The sequence below is a fragment of the Pipistrellus kuhlii genome, unplaced genomic scaffold (assembly GCF_014108245.1).
Source record: "Pipistrellus kuhlii isolate mPipKuh1 unplaced genomic scaffold, mPipKuh1.p scaffold_m20_p_6, whole genome shotgun sequence".
Lineage (NCBI taxonomy): Eukaryota > Metazoa > Chordata > Mammalia > Chiroptera > Vespertilionidae > Pipistrellus > Pipistrellus kuhlii.
In genome coordinates this window covers 76,034,052-76,052,713 of record NW_023425562.1, presented here as the reverse complement: position 1 = coordinate 76,052,713, position 18,662 = coordinate 76,034,052, and the positions used below count along the sequence as shown (strand labels likewise).

At 52.7% G+C, this 18,662-nt stretch overlaps 1 protein-coding gene across 4 annotated transcripts in view; it reads left to right on the top strand.

Moving 5' to 3' along the window:
• ATP9A (ATPase phospholipid transporting 9A (putative)) overlaps positions 1-18,662 on the top strand; it is a 126,869-nt gene that overhangs the window by 42,688 nt on the left and 65,519 nt on the right. For all 4 annotated transcript variants that reach the window (XM_036418457.2, XM_045574921.1, XM_036418461.2 and 1 more), the window contains exons 5-9: positions 11,003-11,061; positions 12,485-12,536; positions 14,247-14,341; positions 15,871-15,951; positions 18,016-18,091. In XM_036418457.2, the coding sequence (XP_036274350.1) occupies positions 11,003-11,061; positions 12,485-12,536; positions 14,247-14,341; positions 15,871-15,951; positions 18,016-18,091 (363 nt within the window). The remainder of the gene's footprint in view (positions 1-11,002; positions 11,062-12,484; positions 12,537-14,246; positions 14,342-15,870; positions 15,952-18,015; positions 18,092-18,662) is intronic.

Genomic DNA, 18,662 nt, shown 5'->3' with positions numbered 1-18,662 from the left:
ACAATCGGTCCTGGGATCACATGCCCACAACGTTGTCCTGGTCAGAGTTCCCCAAGGGCCCCCGCATGATTGCTGGGTGGGCGGTGCACAGAGCCCTCGGTCCTGGCTCCATCTTGCTCTTCCCACTGCGGCTGCCGTCGCCGAGCCTCCCCCTCCGGGAGAGCAGAAGAAAAGACCACGTAGGCCAGTGAGGCCTGAGACTCTGGGCAAGTGGAAAGCTGACTCTGTGATCCAGGACTCTGTACAAGGCATGCTGCAGGGGGGAAGGAGGCAGGGAGGCTGTTGGAAAAATGCTGTCCACATGGGAAAGCAGGAGGAAAGGAGGGCAGGCCTGTCATTTCTAAATGACCCCGTGGAGGGAGCCTTTCCAGGAACTGGGTGCAGAGAGGGAAAGCACCCTGTCTGGTGGCGCAGCTAACCAGTGACTGGAACCCCGGCCTGTCTGAACGTCAGCCCTCAGTCTGTAAGTCCAGGCACCTACCGTGTTCCAGGAGCTCGCTTGGCACTTTGCCGTAGACTGTCTCAATGATCACCGGGATTCCTCCGTAAACCAAATGCTGCAGAAGGACTTCTCAGATGTGAGGCATTTTAAAACACATTTACGTTTGTAAAAATTTATTTGAGGGACAGACATCAGTTTGTTGTTTCATTTATTTGTGCATTTGTTGGTTGATTCTTTTTTTTTTTTTTTTTAATATATTTTTATTGGTTTCAGAGAGGAAGGGAGAGGGATAGAGAGAGAGAAACATCAATGATGAGAGAGAATCGTTGATCGGCTGCCTCCTGCACGCCCCCCACTGGGGACCGAGCTCACAACCCGGCAGGTGCCCTTGACTAGAATAGAACCCGGGACCTTTCAGTCCGCAGGCTGACACTCTCTCCACCGAGCCAAACCGGCTAGGGCTGATGGTCGATTCTTGTATGTGCCCTGACTGGGGATGGAGCCCCAAACCTTGGCGTATCGGGATGATGTTTTAAACAACTGAGCCACCTGGCCAGGGCCCATTTCTCAGTCCAAAGAAACGTCTCAACCCAGCTTTCTCCTTCCATGGTGGGAAGGCTGTTGAAAGCCACACCAGGATAAAGCTTTCAGATAAAGGAAAGCCTCCTCTTTCCTCCTACTTGAAGCCCACATTTCCATCGGATCAGAGACTTAAGAGAGATTCCTAGACTTTTATGAGTTTTACGGCTCTCATTATGGCGCTGTCTCCCCCGAGTCACACCATTCAGCGACCCTGGAAATCCCAAAGGCCATGAGGAGAGGATCTTGAAGTTGGAACAGACTCAGCAACACCAGGTCACTCGGAAGATGTGGGTTGGGTCAGAAAGAAAGAATGAGTCAGGGAGTCATTTCTCATTGTGCTTATCTTCTCCAAACCAAAAGTTTAATTCTGGAGAGGGGTCCCTGGCCTAGGTTATCACAGGAGGCGGGGCAGTGGGATTTGCATTTTCACAGGATGAATTCCAGGTCTTCATACCGGGAATGTTTTCCCAGACTGACCTGTGATCAGGGGCTAAAGGAAGTGAGCAGATAATTAGCCTTGAAAGAAACTGCAAACAGAGTACAATTAACACAATCGCTGGCGTGTCTTTCCTGCTGAGGACATCTGGGCTCCCCGGGAACCATAAGTCATAAACCAAAGGTCTGCCCAAAAGGCAGAAGGCAGCGAGCTGCTTTGTCTTGAGCTTTTCAGTACAGATGTGGTGTGAAAAAAAAAAAAAAATCTCTCCCCTCCCCCAGTTCTTCCTGAATAGCAGTACAGAATAACCTCAAAGATCTCATCTCAATTTGAGAGTGATATCTTTTTTTTTCCATTTCAGTTCAAAATCCACATCGAACCATTACTTAGGATTGCAGTTAATGCAACGAACTGCTGAGGTCCAAGATCGTACCTGGGTTTCTTTTGGGGAATTCTGTTTTGCTGGAGTTCATCCGAAGGTCGGATCGGGAAGATGCGATTATTATTAATGGGGAGTAGTTTAGCTGCTAGTTATCTAACGAAACTCTGTGTTCCTAAACAGAAGTACCACTTACGTTTTCAAAGTATAATCTCTGTTCACATAAACATGCGAGAGCACTAAGATATGCTTCCTACGTTTTTTAGGGAAGAAAGCCACGGTGGTGGTCTTCTTTATAGCATTGCAACCAAAGTCCTTTCCTGAGGACTGCAGATACAGTTGGGTAATAAGCAGAGAACTCCTCCTGAGCTCTCCTGGTTAGGATTCAGAGCATCTGCTTTTCTGAGTCTCATTCAGAACAGATCTCGCCGCTCTCATTCTCTGGCTCTTGCTTCTTCTTTTCTTCCTCCAGAATACTCCACTTCACTTTATTACAAATATGGGTGAACTGATCTATTGTTTAATTTTTTAAAAATCACATGCAAATTACACTGTTATCTTTCCCAGAGGGTAACCCCCCCCCCAACCCCCCCGGCCTGAGTGTTGGTCTATTTCATCATTATTGGACACCAGAAGCAGCGAGAACCATTTATATATTTATTTTAAAAGCCTCCGTCGGGTATAAACTTGTCACTAGAAACTCCAGCCTTTCTTCAGTTTTTTCAAGTTCCCACTGTTTTAAACAAAAGCCCCGGGAAGTGGCCCTGGGATTTCCAATAACGCCGTTTAACCCTTTGCCTGCCTTTCCTTGGGCTGTGGGAGCGTGGACGGTGGGGTGAGAATCTGAAAACCCCACCTGTAAGCCCTCGTGTGCGCTCTGCCGGGTCTGCAGAGGCGTTTCAGCGTCTGCCCCAGGAAGTGTGCACAAAGCCTCGGAATTTACAGCTCGTCACTGTCACCGGCGGATTAGCGTGTGAGCCGAAGAGTGGAACATTAGCCAGGGTCTGCGCCCGGGGGGTCGCGGTTGGAGATGTACAGAAGCAGCCTGTGCCCCGGTGGGCAGGGAGAAATGGAGTGTGCTAGGAGCTGGGGGACTCGGGGGGAAAAAAAAAAAGGCCCACACATACTAGTGCCCAGAATTTATTTTAAAAAAATCCCCCGCCCCTCAGCCTGTTCTGCATTTTGAGCGAATTGTCATTTGCTTGTTTCCAGTCCCGGGAAACATCTGGTCTCTGCCCCCAGTGTAGACAAACTGCTCTTATTCCGAGGCCGTCATCCGTGAAAAGCCTTGTTTGGGCCCGATGGGCTTGCTTAGGAAAGGCTTGGGGCCCGTGGCTACAGAAATAAACAGCGGCAGCAACTGGAAGTTCGCTCCCTGTGGCAAACCCCAGCGCAGAGGCGGCGTGGGCCGAGTGGCGAAAGCTGAAAAGATTACATCTGCTTTATAGAAAGCATTTAACGATGGCCCATGCAGCTGGGGGAGCATGCTCCACTTAACCTTTGTGAAAATCCCCCAGCCAGCTCCTGCCGATGCATTTAAACCGGGTTGGCTCAGTGGATAGAGCGTCGGCCTGGGGACTGAAAGGTCCCAGGTTCGATTCCGGTCAAGGGCATGTGCCTTGGTTGCGGGCGCATCCCCGGTAGGGCGTGTGCAAGAGGCAGCTGGTCGATGTTTCTCTCTCATCGATGTTTCTAGCTCTCTATCTCTCTCCCTTCCTCTCTGTAAAAAATCAATAAAATATATTTAAAAAGAAAAAAGAAAAGAAAAGAAAGGTCCCAGGTTCGATTCCGGTCAAGGGCATGTACCTTGGTTGAGGGCACGTCCCCTGTGGAAGGTGTGCAGAAGGCAGCGTATTGGTGTTTCTAACTCTATTCCTCTCCCTTCCTCTCTGTAAAACTCAATAAAGTACATAAAAAATAAAAAAATACAATACCCAGTGCCCAGGGGCCAGACAGAGGTGGGTGATGGAGAGTCTGCTCGGGGAGAGAGCTCTGAGGGGGGAGTCAGGGTCCTTGGGCTGCTGCTCTCGGACCCAGGCAGGTTTCCCTGTGCACTTGTCAAAGGGGAAGTTCTGGGTGTTTCCATGTCTCTTCAGCACCAGCTGCATGATCCTTGGGGCCCAGTGCAGATGAAGCCGTGGGAGCCCTCGTTCAGAAGTGATTAGGAATTGGGGAAGAAAAGGTTATTAAGAGTTGTCATCATCTTCTGGAACACCATCATAACAATCCAATTCCTGAATTTCCTGGTGAATTTCTTGTGACTCCATTTCTTTCAGAATCAGTGGACCAAATCTCTCATGTTTAGCAATAGCACTGTCTTTAAATAGTACTTCTCTTGTCAAGGCAGCCTGCTCGCAGTCCATTTGCAATGCAACTGTCAGTGATTTTCTCCCATGAATTCTTCACCCAAGTCACAACTTCTTGCAGTTTAGGTTTCACAAAGTTTCCACGCTGATTTCTCTCCATTCTATTTTCAATGTAGTCATTAATTTCCATGCTCAAATTGTCTTTGAATGGCTTCTTTATTGCAATATCAGGAGTCTGGAGATAGGCCGTCATTCCTGCAGGAATCATTATCTGATCTATTTTTCTTTTGTGAAGAAATGTCTTCATGTCTTTAGCTTGGTGAGTGCTGGCTGCATCCCAGACTAGCAGACCTCTTTGGCTCCCTCGCATAACAAGCGGCAGCATTAAATCGTCCCATTTCCTTATAACTGCTTGTGTGGCCCAGGGTTTTTCAGTTTCAAGAATAAAAACGCCCAAAACACACTCAATCTTTTCCTTCTTGCCCTTAGAAATGATTAAAGGTGGGATTTTAGTGCCATCCAGACGAATTGCCAAAATACAGGAAACACGTGCACTTTCGTAAGGAGTGGAGGGAATGTACACTAAGGAGGCACCCTGCTGTTCAATTGCTGTTTGAGATGATTGGTCCATAAACACTGCAGTTTCATCCATAGCAATCATGTTGGAAAGATTGTATTTAGAGAAGTTAGCATCATCAATAAAGGACTTGAATGCAAGTGCTCGCTTAATAACTTGAGTATCTTCCAACCTAAACAATGTTGTAGATCTTCTTAAAGACAGTTCACTTCACTGAAGGAAATTATCCAGCCAGTGTTGTGATGCTTTGAAGTCTTCGGGGGCTATGTCAAACTGTGGTGCCATTGCAAGGGCAAATTCTTGAATCTGAGCCCTATTCACAACCAAAGCCTCTGCTCTCCTGTCAACAACCCATTCACAGATCAGGTCTTCCAGCTTGGAAAATAATGGTTGCCGACCTGATCCACACTTGTGCTTTTTAGCATTTCCCTTGTCCACTTGTTCAATGAGGTTACCATACTCTGCTCGCCATTTTCAGACCAATCGGATACTCAACATCTTCTCTTTGCAGAAAGCAGTAAGATTTTGGCCCCAAGAGTCTTCCACGATTCCTTTCTTGTACTCCACGGAGTAGCTTTTTCTTTTTGTGCTCATTTCTAGGGGTAAAAAAAGGTATTGAGGTATCAAGGTGGGGGGAGGGGGAATCACTTAAAATGACACAGGGGGGATCAGAGGGGGGAATCAAAATGGCACAGGAGAATCAGAGGGGGGATTATCATTTTAGTAACCCCTTTTGATCCTCCTGTGTCATTTTGATTGCCCCCTCTGATCCTCCTATGTCATTTTAAGTGATTCCCCCTACCCCACCCCTGTGCCACTGAACACCTTCACCAGACATCCCCCTTACCCCTTTATCAGACATTTACCCCCTGGGGCCTGCCTGGGGACTGTCACTGGGCTTGCTGGGGCCTGGATCTGGGCTGGAGCAGGGTCTACCACTGACTGGGAACCTTCAGTCATCATGAGGGCGGCTGCGAGCATCAGGTAGTGTCACCAGAGACAGACCAGCACTCACCACCTTCCACTCCTTTCTAATCCTCCTGATCTTCTACACGCATCTGTGAAAGTCTCCTCTTCTCTCCCGCCCCGCGCTCACCGCTCACTCCGACCTCCGACCTCCGACCTCCGCTCCGCCTCCACACAGCAGTGATGTCAGGACTCCGAGTAACATCACTGGTTGCTAGACGCCAGTCGGGGTGGCTCTAGCGACCAGTTTATGGTAAATTAATTTTCATTCTGAGACAGAGCCTAGGGGGGGCCTTATTTTCGGGGGGATGTCTAATATTTCACTCAAAAGGAAACCTGTAAGTAGGTCTTATTTTTGGAGGTTCTTTTATTTTCAGGGAAACACGGTAGTTTCTGTGGGAACGATGGCAGGAAACGCAGGACGGTGGTTACATTAAGATTGGGAATCAAGCCGAAACCGGTTTGGCTCAGTGGTAGAGCGTTGGTTTGCGGACTGAAAGGTCCCGGGTTCGATTCCGGTCAAGGGCATGTACATTGGCTGCGGGCACATCCCCAGGTAGGGGATGTGCAGGAGGCGGCTGGTTGATGTTTCTCTCTCATCGACGTTTCTGGCTCTCTATTTCCCTCCCTTCCTCTCTGTAAAAAATAAATAAAATATATTTAAAAAAAAAAAAAAAAAGATTGGGAATCGTGTTCTGGGTCCTTCCCACCACTGAAGAGTTTTCCGTCCTGAGTTAGGCCCTATCTCTGGGTGCTCGGCTCTTCTCCGAACTTGGGGCCTCCGCCCTCCCTTGTCCCCCCTCCCCTGGCCTGTCCCTCCGCTCCGAGCCCCGGGCGGAGGCATTTCACTGGGCTGCACTGGGAAACCATAGATGTTGGAACACTGTTCCAGTGCTTGCTTCCCTCCTCCTCGTCCTGCTGAGTCTTCTCCTTTTCCTTCTCTCGGTTTCATTTGTGCGCTTTTTCTAACTCAGACACATGCTAAACACCGGCCCCTATGCAGGCCTGAACTGCCCATTTTCCAGTCGCCGAATGTGACAGCGAAGGGTTAGGAAGTCCCGTTTATGGTCAGGAACGCATGTGAGCTCAGCAGAGAGGGAGGGCTGAGTGTCTCCCTTTGTTGAGGCAGCAAAGTTGAGGTTTACCCCTTCCCCACCCCAAAATACCAGCATGCTAATGGGTGAGGAAGCACAAGTGACCTCTCTTGATGGTGTGGCCCCCCATGGCTCCTGTGCCCACTATGTCCCCTGGTTCTCCTGAGAGGGAGCGGGCCATGGGCTGCCCGTCCCCAGTAGCAGTGCCCGTCCCCCCGGTAGGAGAGCCTGTCCCCCCCGGTAGCGGCGCTCGTCCCCCGGTATGGGCGCCCGTCCCCCGCTAGGGGCGCCCGTCCCCCGGTATGGGCGCCCGTCCCCCGGTAGGAGAGCCCGTCCCCCAGTAGGAGCGCCCGTCCCCCGGTATGGGCGCCCGTCCCCCGGTAGGAGAGCCCGTCCCCCGCTAGGAGTGCCCGTCCCCCGGTAGGAGAGCCCGTCCCCCGGTAGCAGTGCCGTGTGCGGGTCAGCCGCTGGGGTAGCACAGGCTGCCTGCAGCGCGGCGGATTAAAGGGTTTTTGTTGAGGCAGAGCAGATGGACAGGGAGCAGCAGAGTTCACATTAACCCGTCATAAATCAGAACGCCTGTAAGAAGGAAAAAGTCTGGCAGGGGGTCAGTGGGGAAAAAGGGACATCTGTAATGCTTTCAACAGTAAAGGTTAAAAATAAAAAGAAATCTGAGCCCGGTCACTTAGACGTTTGAGCGAATTTAATTTACTTTTTCTTAGAAAAGCGCCTTGTGCCCATTTTAAAAACCAATGTGAGGAATTAAAGAAGCGTGCGCCAGACAGAAAGATAAACCCCACGTGCCCAGGAGGAATTGCTGTCACCCCTTTCAGTCAAATCCTTCCGATTTTACCCTGTCTCCTGCTAACACACACATGCACACGCACACACATGCCATTATTATTTAATAGGAATAAACATACTCTTTAGATATGGACAGAAGGTTGTATCCAGGCCTCGAAGACCACAATACCAGCGTGATGGTTTGGGCCAGGCCACCAGCATTCATTTGAGTAATAAAACCAAAGACAACGTGTCAATTTACGTTTGGGAAAGTTGGGGCCAGCTCCAAGGAAAATGTGCAGAGGGCCGGCTGAATTTACGATCTTCCTGCCAGGAATGCATGCCCCAATCTCCCCAGAAGGAGCTGCACGTCATCTGTGTGTGCTTGTCCTGTCGCCCCCTAGTGGTTGGAGGAGACCTGTTCGGGCTGGAAGAGAAGGCTGCGCATTGGACTCTATCGGCCCATTTCTAATGATCTACTGTTTGGATCAGTGCCCGTTCTTTATTCACTGTCAGCATATTTACCAAAGCCCAAGACAAGACGAATGCTTGAGCCTCGTAGGTCTCCGGCACGTCAGGGCTCAGGTCACTGGACGGACTGTTGGCACCGTGCTTTATGACAATGGGACTCTATCAGATGCTCACCTCGTGGGGTGAGATACTCATTCCTGGAGAGGAACTAAGGTTGGTGAGCCCGTCACCAGCTGCGACGTGCTTTCTAGAAGTCGTTAGTGCTTGTGGACAGTTCTATTAGTGCCAGTTCTACTTACTATGACAGAATTTAATTAAATATAAAAATTAGCGAAAACCTAACCCAGTGGAACCTACTATAGCTGTTTCAGTAGAAGTAATTGGAATGCTTTAAAATATCTCCATGGTGCTGACTTACTAAAAAGACACTGGGGTTAAGTTATGTGAAATACTGTGAAAAATGGTAAAAATCTAGAGTTGTGCACTCCGATTATTCCCGTTAGTGTCTTTATTTCCAATGCTGAAGGAACAAAAGCTAGGAATCCTCACTGGTGTTGAATGAAGGCAGGAGTCAGTATTACTATTTCTTTCCTCTCTTGGGAGTTCAATGGGCTTATTACAAGATGCCAGTAACAAAGATTTCATGGTGCTGCTCCCTCATGCGAGAATTGGACCCGTCGTCACGATGAGGCGCTGGACACAGGCCCTGGCAGGCCAGTTCCACCTTCGTCTCTGTTCCCTGCCTTCGGGCCATGTTTTTGTACTTGCTAAAGGAGCACACGTGTGTCCCACTCATGAGCTCTCCCACCTCTGTGCCTGCTTCCTTCGTCTGGTGAATTCTGGCCTCGCCACTCCTGTGGAGCATTTGTCCACACCTCGCCGTCCCCCCACCCCCTTCACTCATTATTTACTCTCGCCTCCACATGAAGGTGAGCTCCCTGGGTCCCAGCCCTCAGACTGTGCCTGGCATACAGCAGGCGACCAGGGCACGGTGCTGGAATGTTGCTTGGAGTCGGTGCCTTCTGTGTGCTGAGCATGTTCTAGATCCTTCTTCAAAGGGGGACTTGCCCTCCTTCCTGGCCCCTCAGCTCGCTGACTCACTCCCATTATTTCACACACTATTTTGCACCAGCAGCCTTTCTCACTAGCACATGGGTTAGCGAACTACAGCTGGTGGGCAAAGTCAGCCCAGTTTATTTTATTACTCGAGGCCTGCTGCATGAAATTCATGCACTTGGCTGGGGGGGAGGGTGTCAGTCTGGTCTGCATCCTCTTGAAGTCCGGGAGCCCTCGGGGGATGTCCTCAGCAGTTGGACATCCTTAGTGCTACTGCGGAGGTGAGAGAGGCTCCCACTACCACTGTGCTTCCTCTGTGGGAGCACACTGACCACCAGGGGACAGCTGCTGCATTGAGCGTCTGCCCCCTGGTGGTCAGTGCGCATCATAGCGGTTGGTCATTCCACCATCTGGCCAAAACAGGCTCTCCTACATCTGCTGAGGGGCCTCAGATTGCAGGAGGGCGCAGGTCAAGCCAAGGGACCCAACTGATGCACCAGCGGGGTTAGGGAGGAACTGCCCATCTCACTCAGTCCCAATTGTCCAGACCTCAGCAGCAAGCTAACCTACCAGTTGGAGCATCTGCCCCCTGGTGGTCAGTGCATGTCATAGTGAGCAGTTGAGTGGCCTTAGCATATCATTAGCATATTATGCTTTGATTGGTTGAATGGATGACTGGACAACCGGACACTTAGCACATTAGGCTTTTATTATATAGAGGTTTTTTTTTGTATGGCCTGGGAGCTGAGGATGGTTTTTGCATTTTATAATATGGAATACAGAACAAAGCCTTTGGCAGGGAGACCGTGGTTGGGAGAATTGCAAACATTGTCTAATGGCCAGGACACGCCACACTGTTTACTGTCTGGCCCTGTGTGGCACTCCCCGCTGACTCCTGCCTGAGGCACTCCTGCCTGAGGTTTTAGGACATGGGGTCCCTGAATTCCGAGGTGCAGCACTCGATGGGCGTTTTTAGAGTTGAAAATAAGAACTCACTGTGTCTTATTCCTTCCTCCGGAGTCAGATGTGGATGTGAAAACCTGTGGGACTAAGGGCGTCTCTGAGCCTTTGTCCTCATGTGAAGACGAGATAATCATGCCTTCTCCTGGTGGCCACCCCGAGGGGTAAATGAAGCCACCCACATGCCAATATCTGTTCCGTGGTTAGCACAGAATTAGCATTTAACATTTATTTTATTTTATTTTATTTTTTAGTTTAATCTAAAAAATAAATTTTTTTTTTAAAGATTGATTTTTAGAGAGTGAAGAAGGGAGGGAGAGAGAAGCATCCATGGAGAGAGAAGTATCGATTGGTTGTCTCCCATACTCACCTGGACTGGGGATCGAACCCGAAACCTTTTGGTGTAGGGGATGAGGCTCCAGCCTGCTGAGCCACCCGGCCAGGGCAGACCAGAACCAGCGTTCAATGTTAGCTGTTCCAGTTTTGTTCAGATAAACATCCAGCAAAAGTAATCTGATCATAATCATATAAACCAAACTATCTAGCAGTTGCAAATTAAAAAAAAAAAAAAAATTAGTCCTTTTGGGTTAGCTTCTTTCTTTTTGAAAATTGAGAGCTGCCTTTTGCCCTTTTCTCTCTCTTTTGTAATATCTGTGGGTTTTCTTTTGGAGCTGAATGAGTTTCTTAAGGTGCGGACTTAGGGAGGTTTCTGAGGCACTGTTAAGACAGAAGATCGCGCTGCGGGGCGTGGGCACTTCCCAGGGCGCTGGGGGGCGGGGGTGGTTTCTGGAGCCATTTCTGCGCCCGTGCACCTTTCTCAGAGGGGCAGCAGGCGATGCGGGGTCATCCTTCTGCCGTCTGCACTGGCTCCGAAGGCTGCTGGGCCCTCTATGAAGACGTGGAACTTGAATGAGTTCAGACCGTTGAGCCTTGGGCCTGTTTCTTTGCAGGGACCGTGAAGGTGAAGAGTGCCAACATCCAGGTGGGAGACCTTATCATCGTGGAAAAGGTAAGGGGTCTCGGCTGTGTGTAAAAGGGAAGTCCCTGCTCGCACATCACGATGCTGGCGTGCAGTCTGTGGTCTGACCGGATGCATGCTGTCTGCAGTTCCATTCAGCAGCTCTGCCGGCGAGAACTGTCTCTTTTTCCTATGAACATTTTTTCACGTTCAGATGTGTGGGTTAGCTAGAAATCCTGTTTTGATTTCCTGTTTGATGTTCTTTTATTTTATCATCTTATTTTTTTTATTTACCATGAAGACTTTCTAAGAAGTCTGTTAACTACATAAATGTGTTTGTCATTTGCCTTTTGAGCAATTTTAGCTTGCATTTAAAATAATTTAATAAATGTCTATATATTTTATTGATTTTTAGAGAGAAAGGAATAGGGAAAGAGAGAGAGAAAATCATGGATTGACTGCTTCCTGCAAGCCCCCTACTGGGGATTAAGCCCACAAACCAGTCATGTGGCCTGACCGGGAATCGAACCTGTAACTTTTTGGTTCACGGGACATTGCCCAACCAACTGAGCCACATTGGCCAGGACGTAGCTTGCGTTTTTTTACTTAAACATCATGCTTTTCAATAATTTTATGGGGAGCAGAGGTTACTAGGAGAACAGTAAAAAGGCAAAAAATACATTTTTAAAAATAGCACTGCTGATTGGCACCTGACTTCAGCGGATACTCGCATCTCTCTTTACTGTGCCATGTGGAAGGTCCTGGGTTTTGAGGGTGGCTCTGGAGAGTCTCGGGGTAACGTTTGGTTAGGAAAGGAGTGTGTCTGCACTGGGTTCTGTAGGGAGTGAACTGCGCTCTTTTCAAAGGATTAAACCCCGAACTCAGAGCTGATTTGCGGGAAAGGGGAACCCTTCTGGGCGGCTGCCGGAGGAGGAGCCACACCCCTGGGCTCTGCACAGCCTCTCTGTCCACAGCTAAAGGAGGCTGCTGTCCGCCTCGCACTCGCTTTGGAGAATGGCCTTTGTTCCCTCCTGTGACTTGACTTCCTTAGTAAAGTGCCCTGGGCCAGACCTCCAGCTGGGGAATAGGCAGAAGCAGAGAGCGAGAGCAGGAGCGCGAATCTTTGCGAATCTTTCCTTTCCTCGGACAGCCTGGACCAGAGCCAGCGAGGGCGGCGGGCGTGAGGCCGGGTCCCTGGCCCGGATTTCGGGAGGGAATGGTCCGGTTTGCTAGGAAACCAGAAGCTCTCTTTCTGAGATAGGATTTCAGCAGCAGATTAGAAACAGAACAGCAGCGTGCGAGAGTGTGCAGATTCAGAACAAAATAAACCCACCCGTCTGTCTTGGACAGATGCAGACCCTGAAAAGACGCCAGGGAGGGGGGTTCTGATGGCTCCCTCCCCACTGGGGGGGGGGGGGCGGGGCGGAAACGCACCCGGGACGGTCCTTGGTAACGGCCCTTCTTTCCGTCACAGAACCAGCGGGTGCCTGCTGACATGATCTTCCTGAGGACATCAGAAAAGAACGGTAAACATCTGGGACCAATTCTGAAAATAACCATTAACCTTTCAGTGGCGATTTGGCAAAACAATCCTTCGACAGTGTGGCTGAAGGAGACGATCATTTTGGAGCCACAGGGGCAAATCCAAACAGCCCTTCTCACAGAGCAGCCCTAAAAAGAGGTTTTCCGTGCTTGCAGGTCCATGGGTTGTGATCCACAAAGATACAGTTGGTTGGACCCCTGCTGAGTCCCAGCTGGTGAAGTCACACACATGCACACGCACACACATACACACAATCATGCACACGCACGCGTGCGTGCACATACACGCACACGGATGTAGGCATGCTTGCACGCGCTGCTTTCCCTTCCTGGGCTTTGTGAGGCTCAGCTCCAGGAGTGGGCAGGAGGCGGGAGAGTGTCTGACAAACGGAAATTTCCCCTCTTCCGAGAAGATACTGGGAGGTGTGTGATGAGGGGGCAGGAGGGCACTGGGGAGAGAGGTGGGTTGGGCCCCGAGTCCTGAGTGGTGGGGCCAGGGCCGCCTTGCCCATCAGTTTGCTGCTTGTCCCAGCCCAGAGGGCTCGGGCACCGCTCCCGCCTTTACAGGCCCCTCTCGCCACTGCCTGCCCACCCCGTCCGTCCGTCCGTCCGTCCGTCGGCTCACGTCTCCTCTCTCTTTATTTTTGATACTTAAGCTGCTCCGAGGAAACAAGGCTGTTTTTCTCCCGCCTATCGGGCACAATCGGAGATTTTTGAACCCCCGGGAGATCCGCATTGATATTCCTCTGAGGTTACGGCAGCCTATTTCATTACAAATGGAATAAACGCAGGGATGAAATCTTACACTAATCATACATGAAGCCGTGCGGAGAGGGGGGTGGGAGGCACAGATGAAAGCAGCCTTCTTTGCAAAACCGAGGCTTTGTCCTCAAATCGGTCCCGAGGCCTGGTCCGTGGAAACGGAGTGCTGGGGAGTAGGTTCCCTGTAGGGCTCTCCCTTTCTAAACCCCCATCCCCCCCCCCCCAAAGATAAGAACTTCCCAGAAGCCTTCAGGGCAGCACCGGTGAGTGCCGTGCCCGCCCCGTCGGTGAGCTGCATGGCCAGCCTGGGGCGTGGACGCGCGTGTCAGACCCACCAGCGCGCCCACACGGGGTGTGAGGCGGTGACTGCCGCCGCCCTGCCCAGCGCTCCCCGCTGTGCTCGGACCGGCGTTCGCTTTCCCGTCTGAGGTCTGTGCTGTTCCTCTCCATCCTCACACTCCAGGAAACAGGCTCAGACAGGACCTGCAGCTAGTGAGGGTTGGAGCCGGGCTTGAACCCAGGAGGTCCGGCTCCTGAGAAGGTGCTTGTACCCCGTGCCCAGAGCAGACCCGGATGCTGGTGGTCTCAGGCCGCCTCCGTGCCGGGGCTTCTGGCACCGCGGAGTCCCAACAGCAGGCCTGGGCGGTGTGTGTGCCTCCCCATGTGGTGGAGAGGACGCACGGAGGGTTAGCACGGCGGAGAGGCCAGCCCAGGCTCCGCTGCCAGGGAGTGGGGGAGGGAGGATTTGAACCCAGATCCTCCTGACCCTGGCGCGTGAGGAGGAAGTGGGAAATCGGGTGTTTTCTTTCCCGTTGGGCGGCTGGCCACGTGTGGGCTGCTGTTACAAGGACCGGGGCAGGGGCTGCCCAGAGCTGCCACGCCACGGCTTCCTGAGCTGCTGGTGAACAGAAGGCCCTGACTTCCTCCCGCAGGGTCTTGCTTCCTGCGGACGGACCAGCTGGACGGGGAGACGGACTGGAAGCTGCGGCTCCCGGTGGCCTGCACGCAGCGGCTCCCCACGGCCGCCGTGAGTAGCCCTCCCCGCGGAGGCACAAACGGCCACCGTCCCACAGGGCTCGCAAACCGGGTGCCCTCTGGGCCAGGCATGGGTGTCAGAGATGGAGGGGGCTGGCGGGCCTGTTGGGGTCCTGGGAGCCCTGAGTGCCGGCTGGCTCCACGCCCTGTGGCCACACGAAACACAGACCCCGCGTGCGGGACAAGCTCTCCGAGGGAAGCTCAGCATCTTAAGAAATCTTGCCCGGGACCTCGTGTCACAGGAAAGGCAGGCCAGAGCATGTCCTTCCTCTGCTCAGAACTCCTCAGCTCCTCAGCTCTGAGAACCCACCCCACAGGCCTCCTGGCACCCTCACACCCTGTGTCATCGTACACTCTCTCTGCGGAGGCCCTCTCCCCGCACTGAGGCAGCACCGGCCTCTCCGCCAGGCGTGTCTTCCCCTGGGAGCAGCCAGACCCAGTCTGCTGGCTGGGCCCCTCCACCATATCCTTGTACACCGTGTCCCGAAGAGGTGTTCTCTGGCCACCCTCTCCTGGCATTCCCAGTCCTCTCACGTCAAGGCTGTGTCTTTGAGAGCAGGGCTCTGGCCGGGACATGCACCGCTGAATTCCCAGTGCATGGAACAGCATGTAGGACAGTGCATGGAATGACGTAACACAGAGCATGGAGCAGTGTATGCCCCGTGTGGAACCGCGTTCAGGACAGCGTGGAATGGCACCCGGACTCTCTCTAAGAGGGTGTGGTCTGAGCAGCTGGAACCGACAGGCGCTCACAGCCGCCCCCTCCTTCCTCCCGCCCCCCCACCCCCCAGGCCCCTATAGTTCCCGGTATCACACCACGATCTGTGGGGGAGGGAGGAAGGGAGGGAGAAGGGAGCCAAAGTGTAAGTCTAAACACAAGTCACACGGATGAAGTGGCCCGTGGACTAGGTTACGGAACCACAGAATGTAATTCAAATGCCCGGAGCCCAGCATGTGGCCCCTGCGTGGTCTGAGAGGGTTAAGCAGAGCACGCCAGCTGCTCCTGGGCCGGCGGTCACACTGGTGGTGCCAGGCCTTTCCGGCCCCCTGAGGAGGGAGGAAGCTCTGTGTCTTCATGGCGTTAGCGCAGCAATAAGAGTGCCCTTGCACGTGTGGTTGTGCGTTGCCGATCTCAAGTGAGACGCTGCTGCTGCTATTACTGCTTCTTAAAGCAGGAATTCTAAAGCAGCGAGTCTCTTAATTGGTCAGGAGCCTGGGACTCGGTAGGCAGCGCCATGGCCCCCCTGAGAGGGGCTGGTCCAGTGCGGGCTCGGGCTTTCCCTGGGCGGCGTGTTCTACTTCCGGTAAAGTCTCTGCCAAGAAAGGCTTCTGACCTCAGAACGATCGAAGGCTCTCCTTGAGAGCGAGTCGAGAGCCGGGAGCCGTGAAGACACCTGAATGCACCTTTCCCCACCTGCCCGTCCTGTAGGCCTGCTGGCCTTAGGAACAGCGGCTGCCCCCTGAGCCCTCTCCCATCACAGCCGGCTTTGTCCTAACTCCGCCTGTCGCCCTGTCCCGCAGGACCTTCTTCAGATCCGATCGTATATCTACGCGGAAGAGCCAAGCATCGACATCCACAACTTCGTGGGGACGTTTACCAGGGTGCGTAGCTCCGCCCGCCCCGACTCCCGTCTCAGGGTGTGTTCGCGGAGGAAGCCTGCGGACACAGTCCGGGGTCTTCGTCAGGGAGTATCTCTGTGCGGGGGGAGGGGGATAGAGAGGAAGGGGGAGGGGGATAGAGAGGAAGGGGGAGGGGGATAGAGTGGAAGGGGGAGGGGGATAGTTTGGAAGGGGGAGGGGGATAGAGTGGAAGGGGAGGGGGATAGTTTGGAAGGGGGAGGGGGATAGAGTGGAAGGGGAGGGGATAGAGTGGAAGGGGGAGGGGGAGGGGGTTGGGCTGGGGGGGTATTCCCTTAGGGAGGCACTGCCTGACCCCTGACACTTTGTCTCTCAGTAGAGGCCACACAACTGCAGGTTCTGCAGCCTCTGAACAGCTGGGTTACCTGCCAACGTAGCCACGCGTTGTTCTAATTCATGCTAACGCTGATGTCTCAGCAGTACTCTGTCTCCCTCGGATGGGCCTGCATCCTCTATTGTTTAGACAAGCCCTGCCTGCCATTGGTGTACTTTTTTTTAATCCTCACCCAAAGATACGTTTGTTTATTTTTTTTAACTTTAGAGAGAGATAGGTAGAGACAGATCTCAGGGTGAGAGAGAAACATCGGTTGGCTGCCTCCCATGGGCACCCAGACTGGGGATTGAACCTGCGCCACCTTGTGGTGTGTGTGCGGGGTGACGCTCCACCGGCCTGAGCCACTTGGCCAGGACATTGTTGTTTGTATATATTTGGTTACTCCTCCCCAAGGATATTTCCTATTGATTTTTACAGAGAGTGGAAGAGAGGGGGAGGGACGGAGAGATAGAAACATCGATGTGAGAGAGACACATCGGTTGGTTGCATATGTTCCCTCACCCCCACCACCACCGTAGGCACCCTGACTGGGGCTGGGCATCAAGCCTGCAACCGAGGATGTGCCTTTGACTGGATTTGAACCCGGAATGCTTCAGTCAGAGGGCTGATGCTCTATCCACTAGGCCAAACCGGCCAGAGCAGTGATACTTAAAAGTTTTTTGTTTTCTTAAAAAAATATATTTTATTGATTTTTTAACAGAGAGGAAGAGAGAGGGATAGAAGGATAGAAGCATCAATGAAAGAGAATCATCGATCAGCTGCCTCTTGCACACTCCCACTGGGGATGTGCCCGCAACCATGCCCTTGACCGAAATTGAACCCGGGACCTTTAAGTCTGCAGGCCGACGCTCTATCCACTGAGCCAAACCGGTTTAGGCCAGCTGTGCTTTTTAAGCCACTTCTCAACTCTTCGGAATAGAAATTAAATTTGGATTCAAGTTGCTTTAGGAACGTGGGACAGACAGGAGGGTTATAGAACCCAAATGAACTGTTCGTGTTGTCTTTCTGTGAGCCAGGAGGCGGCCTTGTTTGATTGTCAGCGCTCAGCAGCTTGTCCTCGAATCGGGAGGCAGCCTTTCCAGGTGCTCCCCTGGGGGTGGGCGCCCCACGGATGGTCGATGAGCGTGGTCCCTCTCCCCTGGCTGAGCTGTGGGCTTCTCACCAGGGGTCATCCTTCTGTACCAGTCTTGTGGGTTTTTTTTTTCAAAACCTTGTTCCATCGCCCTGGCTGGTGTTTCTCAGTGGTTAGAGCATTGGCCTGCACTGGAAGGGTTGTGGGTCCGTTTCACGGTTAAGGCCATGTACCTGGGTTGCAGTTTTGATCCCCACCCCCTGTCGGGACACATGCTAGAGACAGCCAATCAACATGTTTCTCTCATAAGATATTTTTCTCTCCCCTCTCCCCTATCTCCCCTCTCCTCTCCCCTCCTCTCTCCTCCTCTCCCTCTCCCCTTTCCCCTTTCCCCTCCTTTCCCCTCTCCCCTCCTTCCCCTTTCCTTCCCCTCTCCCCTCTCCCCTCTCCTCCTCTTCCTCTCCCCTCTCCCCTCTCCCCTCTCCCCTCTTCCTCTCCCCTCTCCCCCCCTCTGTTTCACTCTCTTAAAATCAATGCAAAGAAATATCCTCGGGTGAGGATGAACAAAACCCCCATACAAAGCGCCTTGCTGATCAGTGTGTGTCTGTCTGGCTTCTCGCAGGAGGACAGCGACCCTTCGGTCAGCGAGAGCCTGAGCATCGAGAACGCGCTCTGGGCGGGCACCGTCATCGCCTCAGGTGAGTGAGGCGGCTGCCCTGGCCGCGGAATGTGGTAGCAATTTGCAGAGGGAAGAAAATCCCCCCGAGTAATTAGAATAATCATCTGTCAGTTGGGAAAATTAGTCCTCTGTCAAATGGTGTTTTCCACTTGTTCCCGCACCTCCAGGGGCTTCTGCTGGTATCTAATTGCCCCTCGGACACTTAAGAGACGCCGAGCAGAGAAGCCGCTGTGGCCCCGCTCTCTGCAGCCCCACTCTGGGAATAGCCTTAATTGCCGCTGCAGATTGACGGCCTAATCTGTGCCAGAGGCTGGTTCAGCCTGCGCGTTCCGGCGGCCGGCCGTGTCTGCAGGGCTGCTGGTCCCGGGGGTACGGGGCTCCATGCCCAGCCAAGGGCGGAGCCTCAACATGCAAACGCCAAGGGGACGTGGAAACCCGTGCCTTTCAGTTCTGAGCATGCGTGGAGCTGCACAGCAGGGGCTCCGGGGGTGAGCTGGCCCGCAGCGGCCCTGCTGATATCTGTGGGGCCCGCTGTCGGTCATGCCGGGTGACCAGCCCTTCACACATTGCACTCAGCCCTCCCAAAGGCG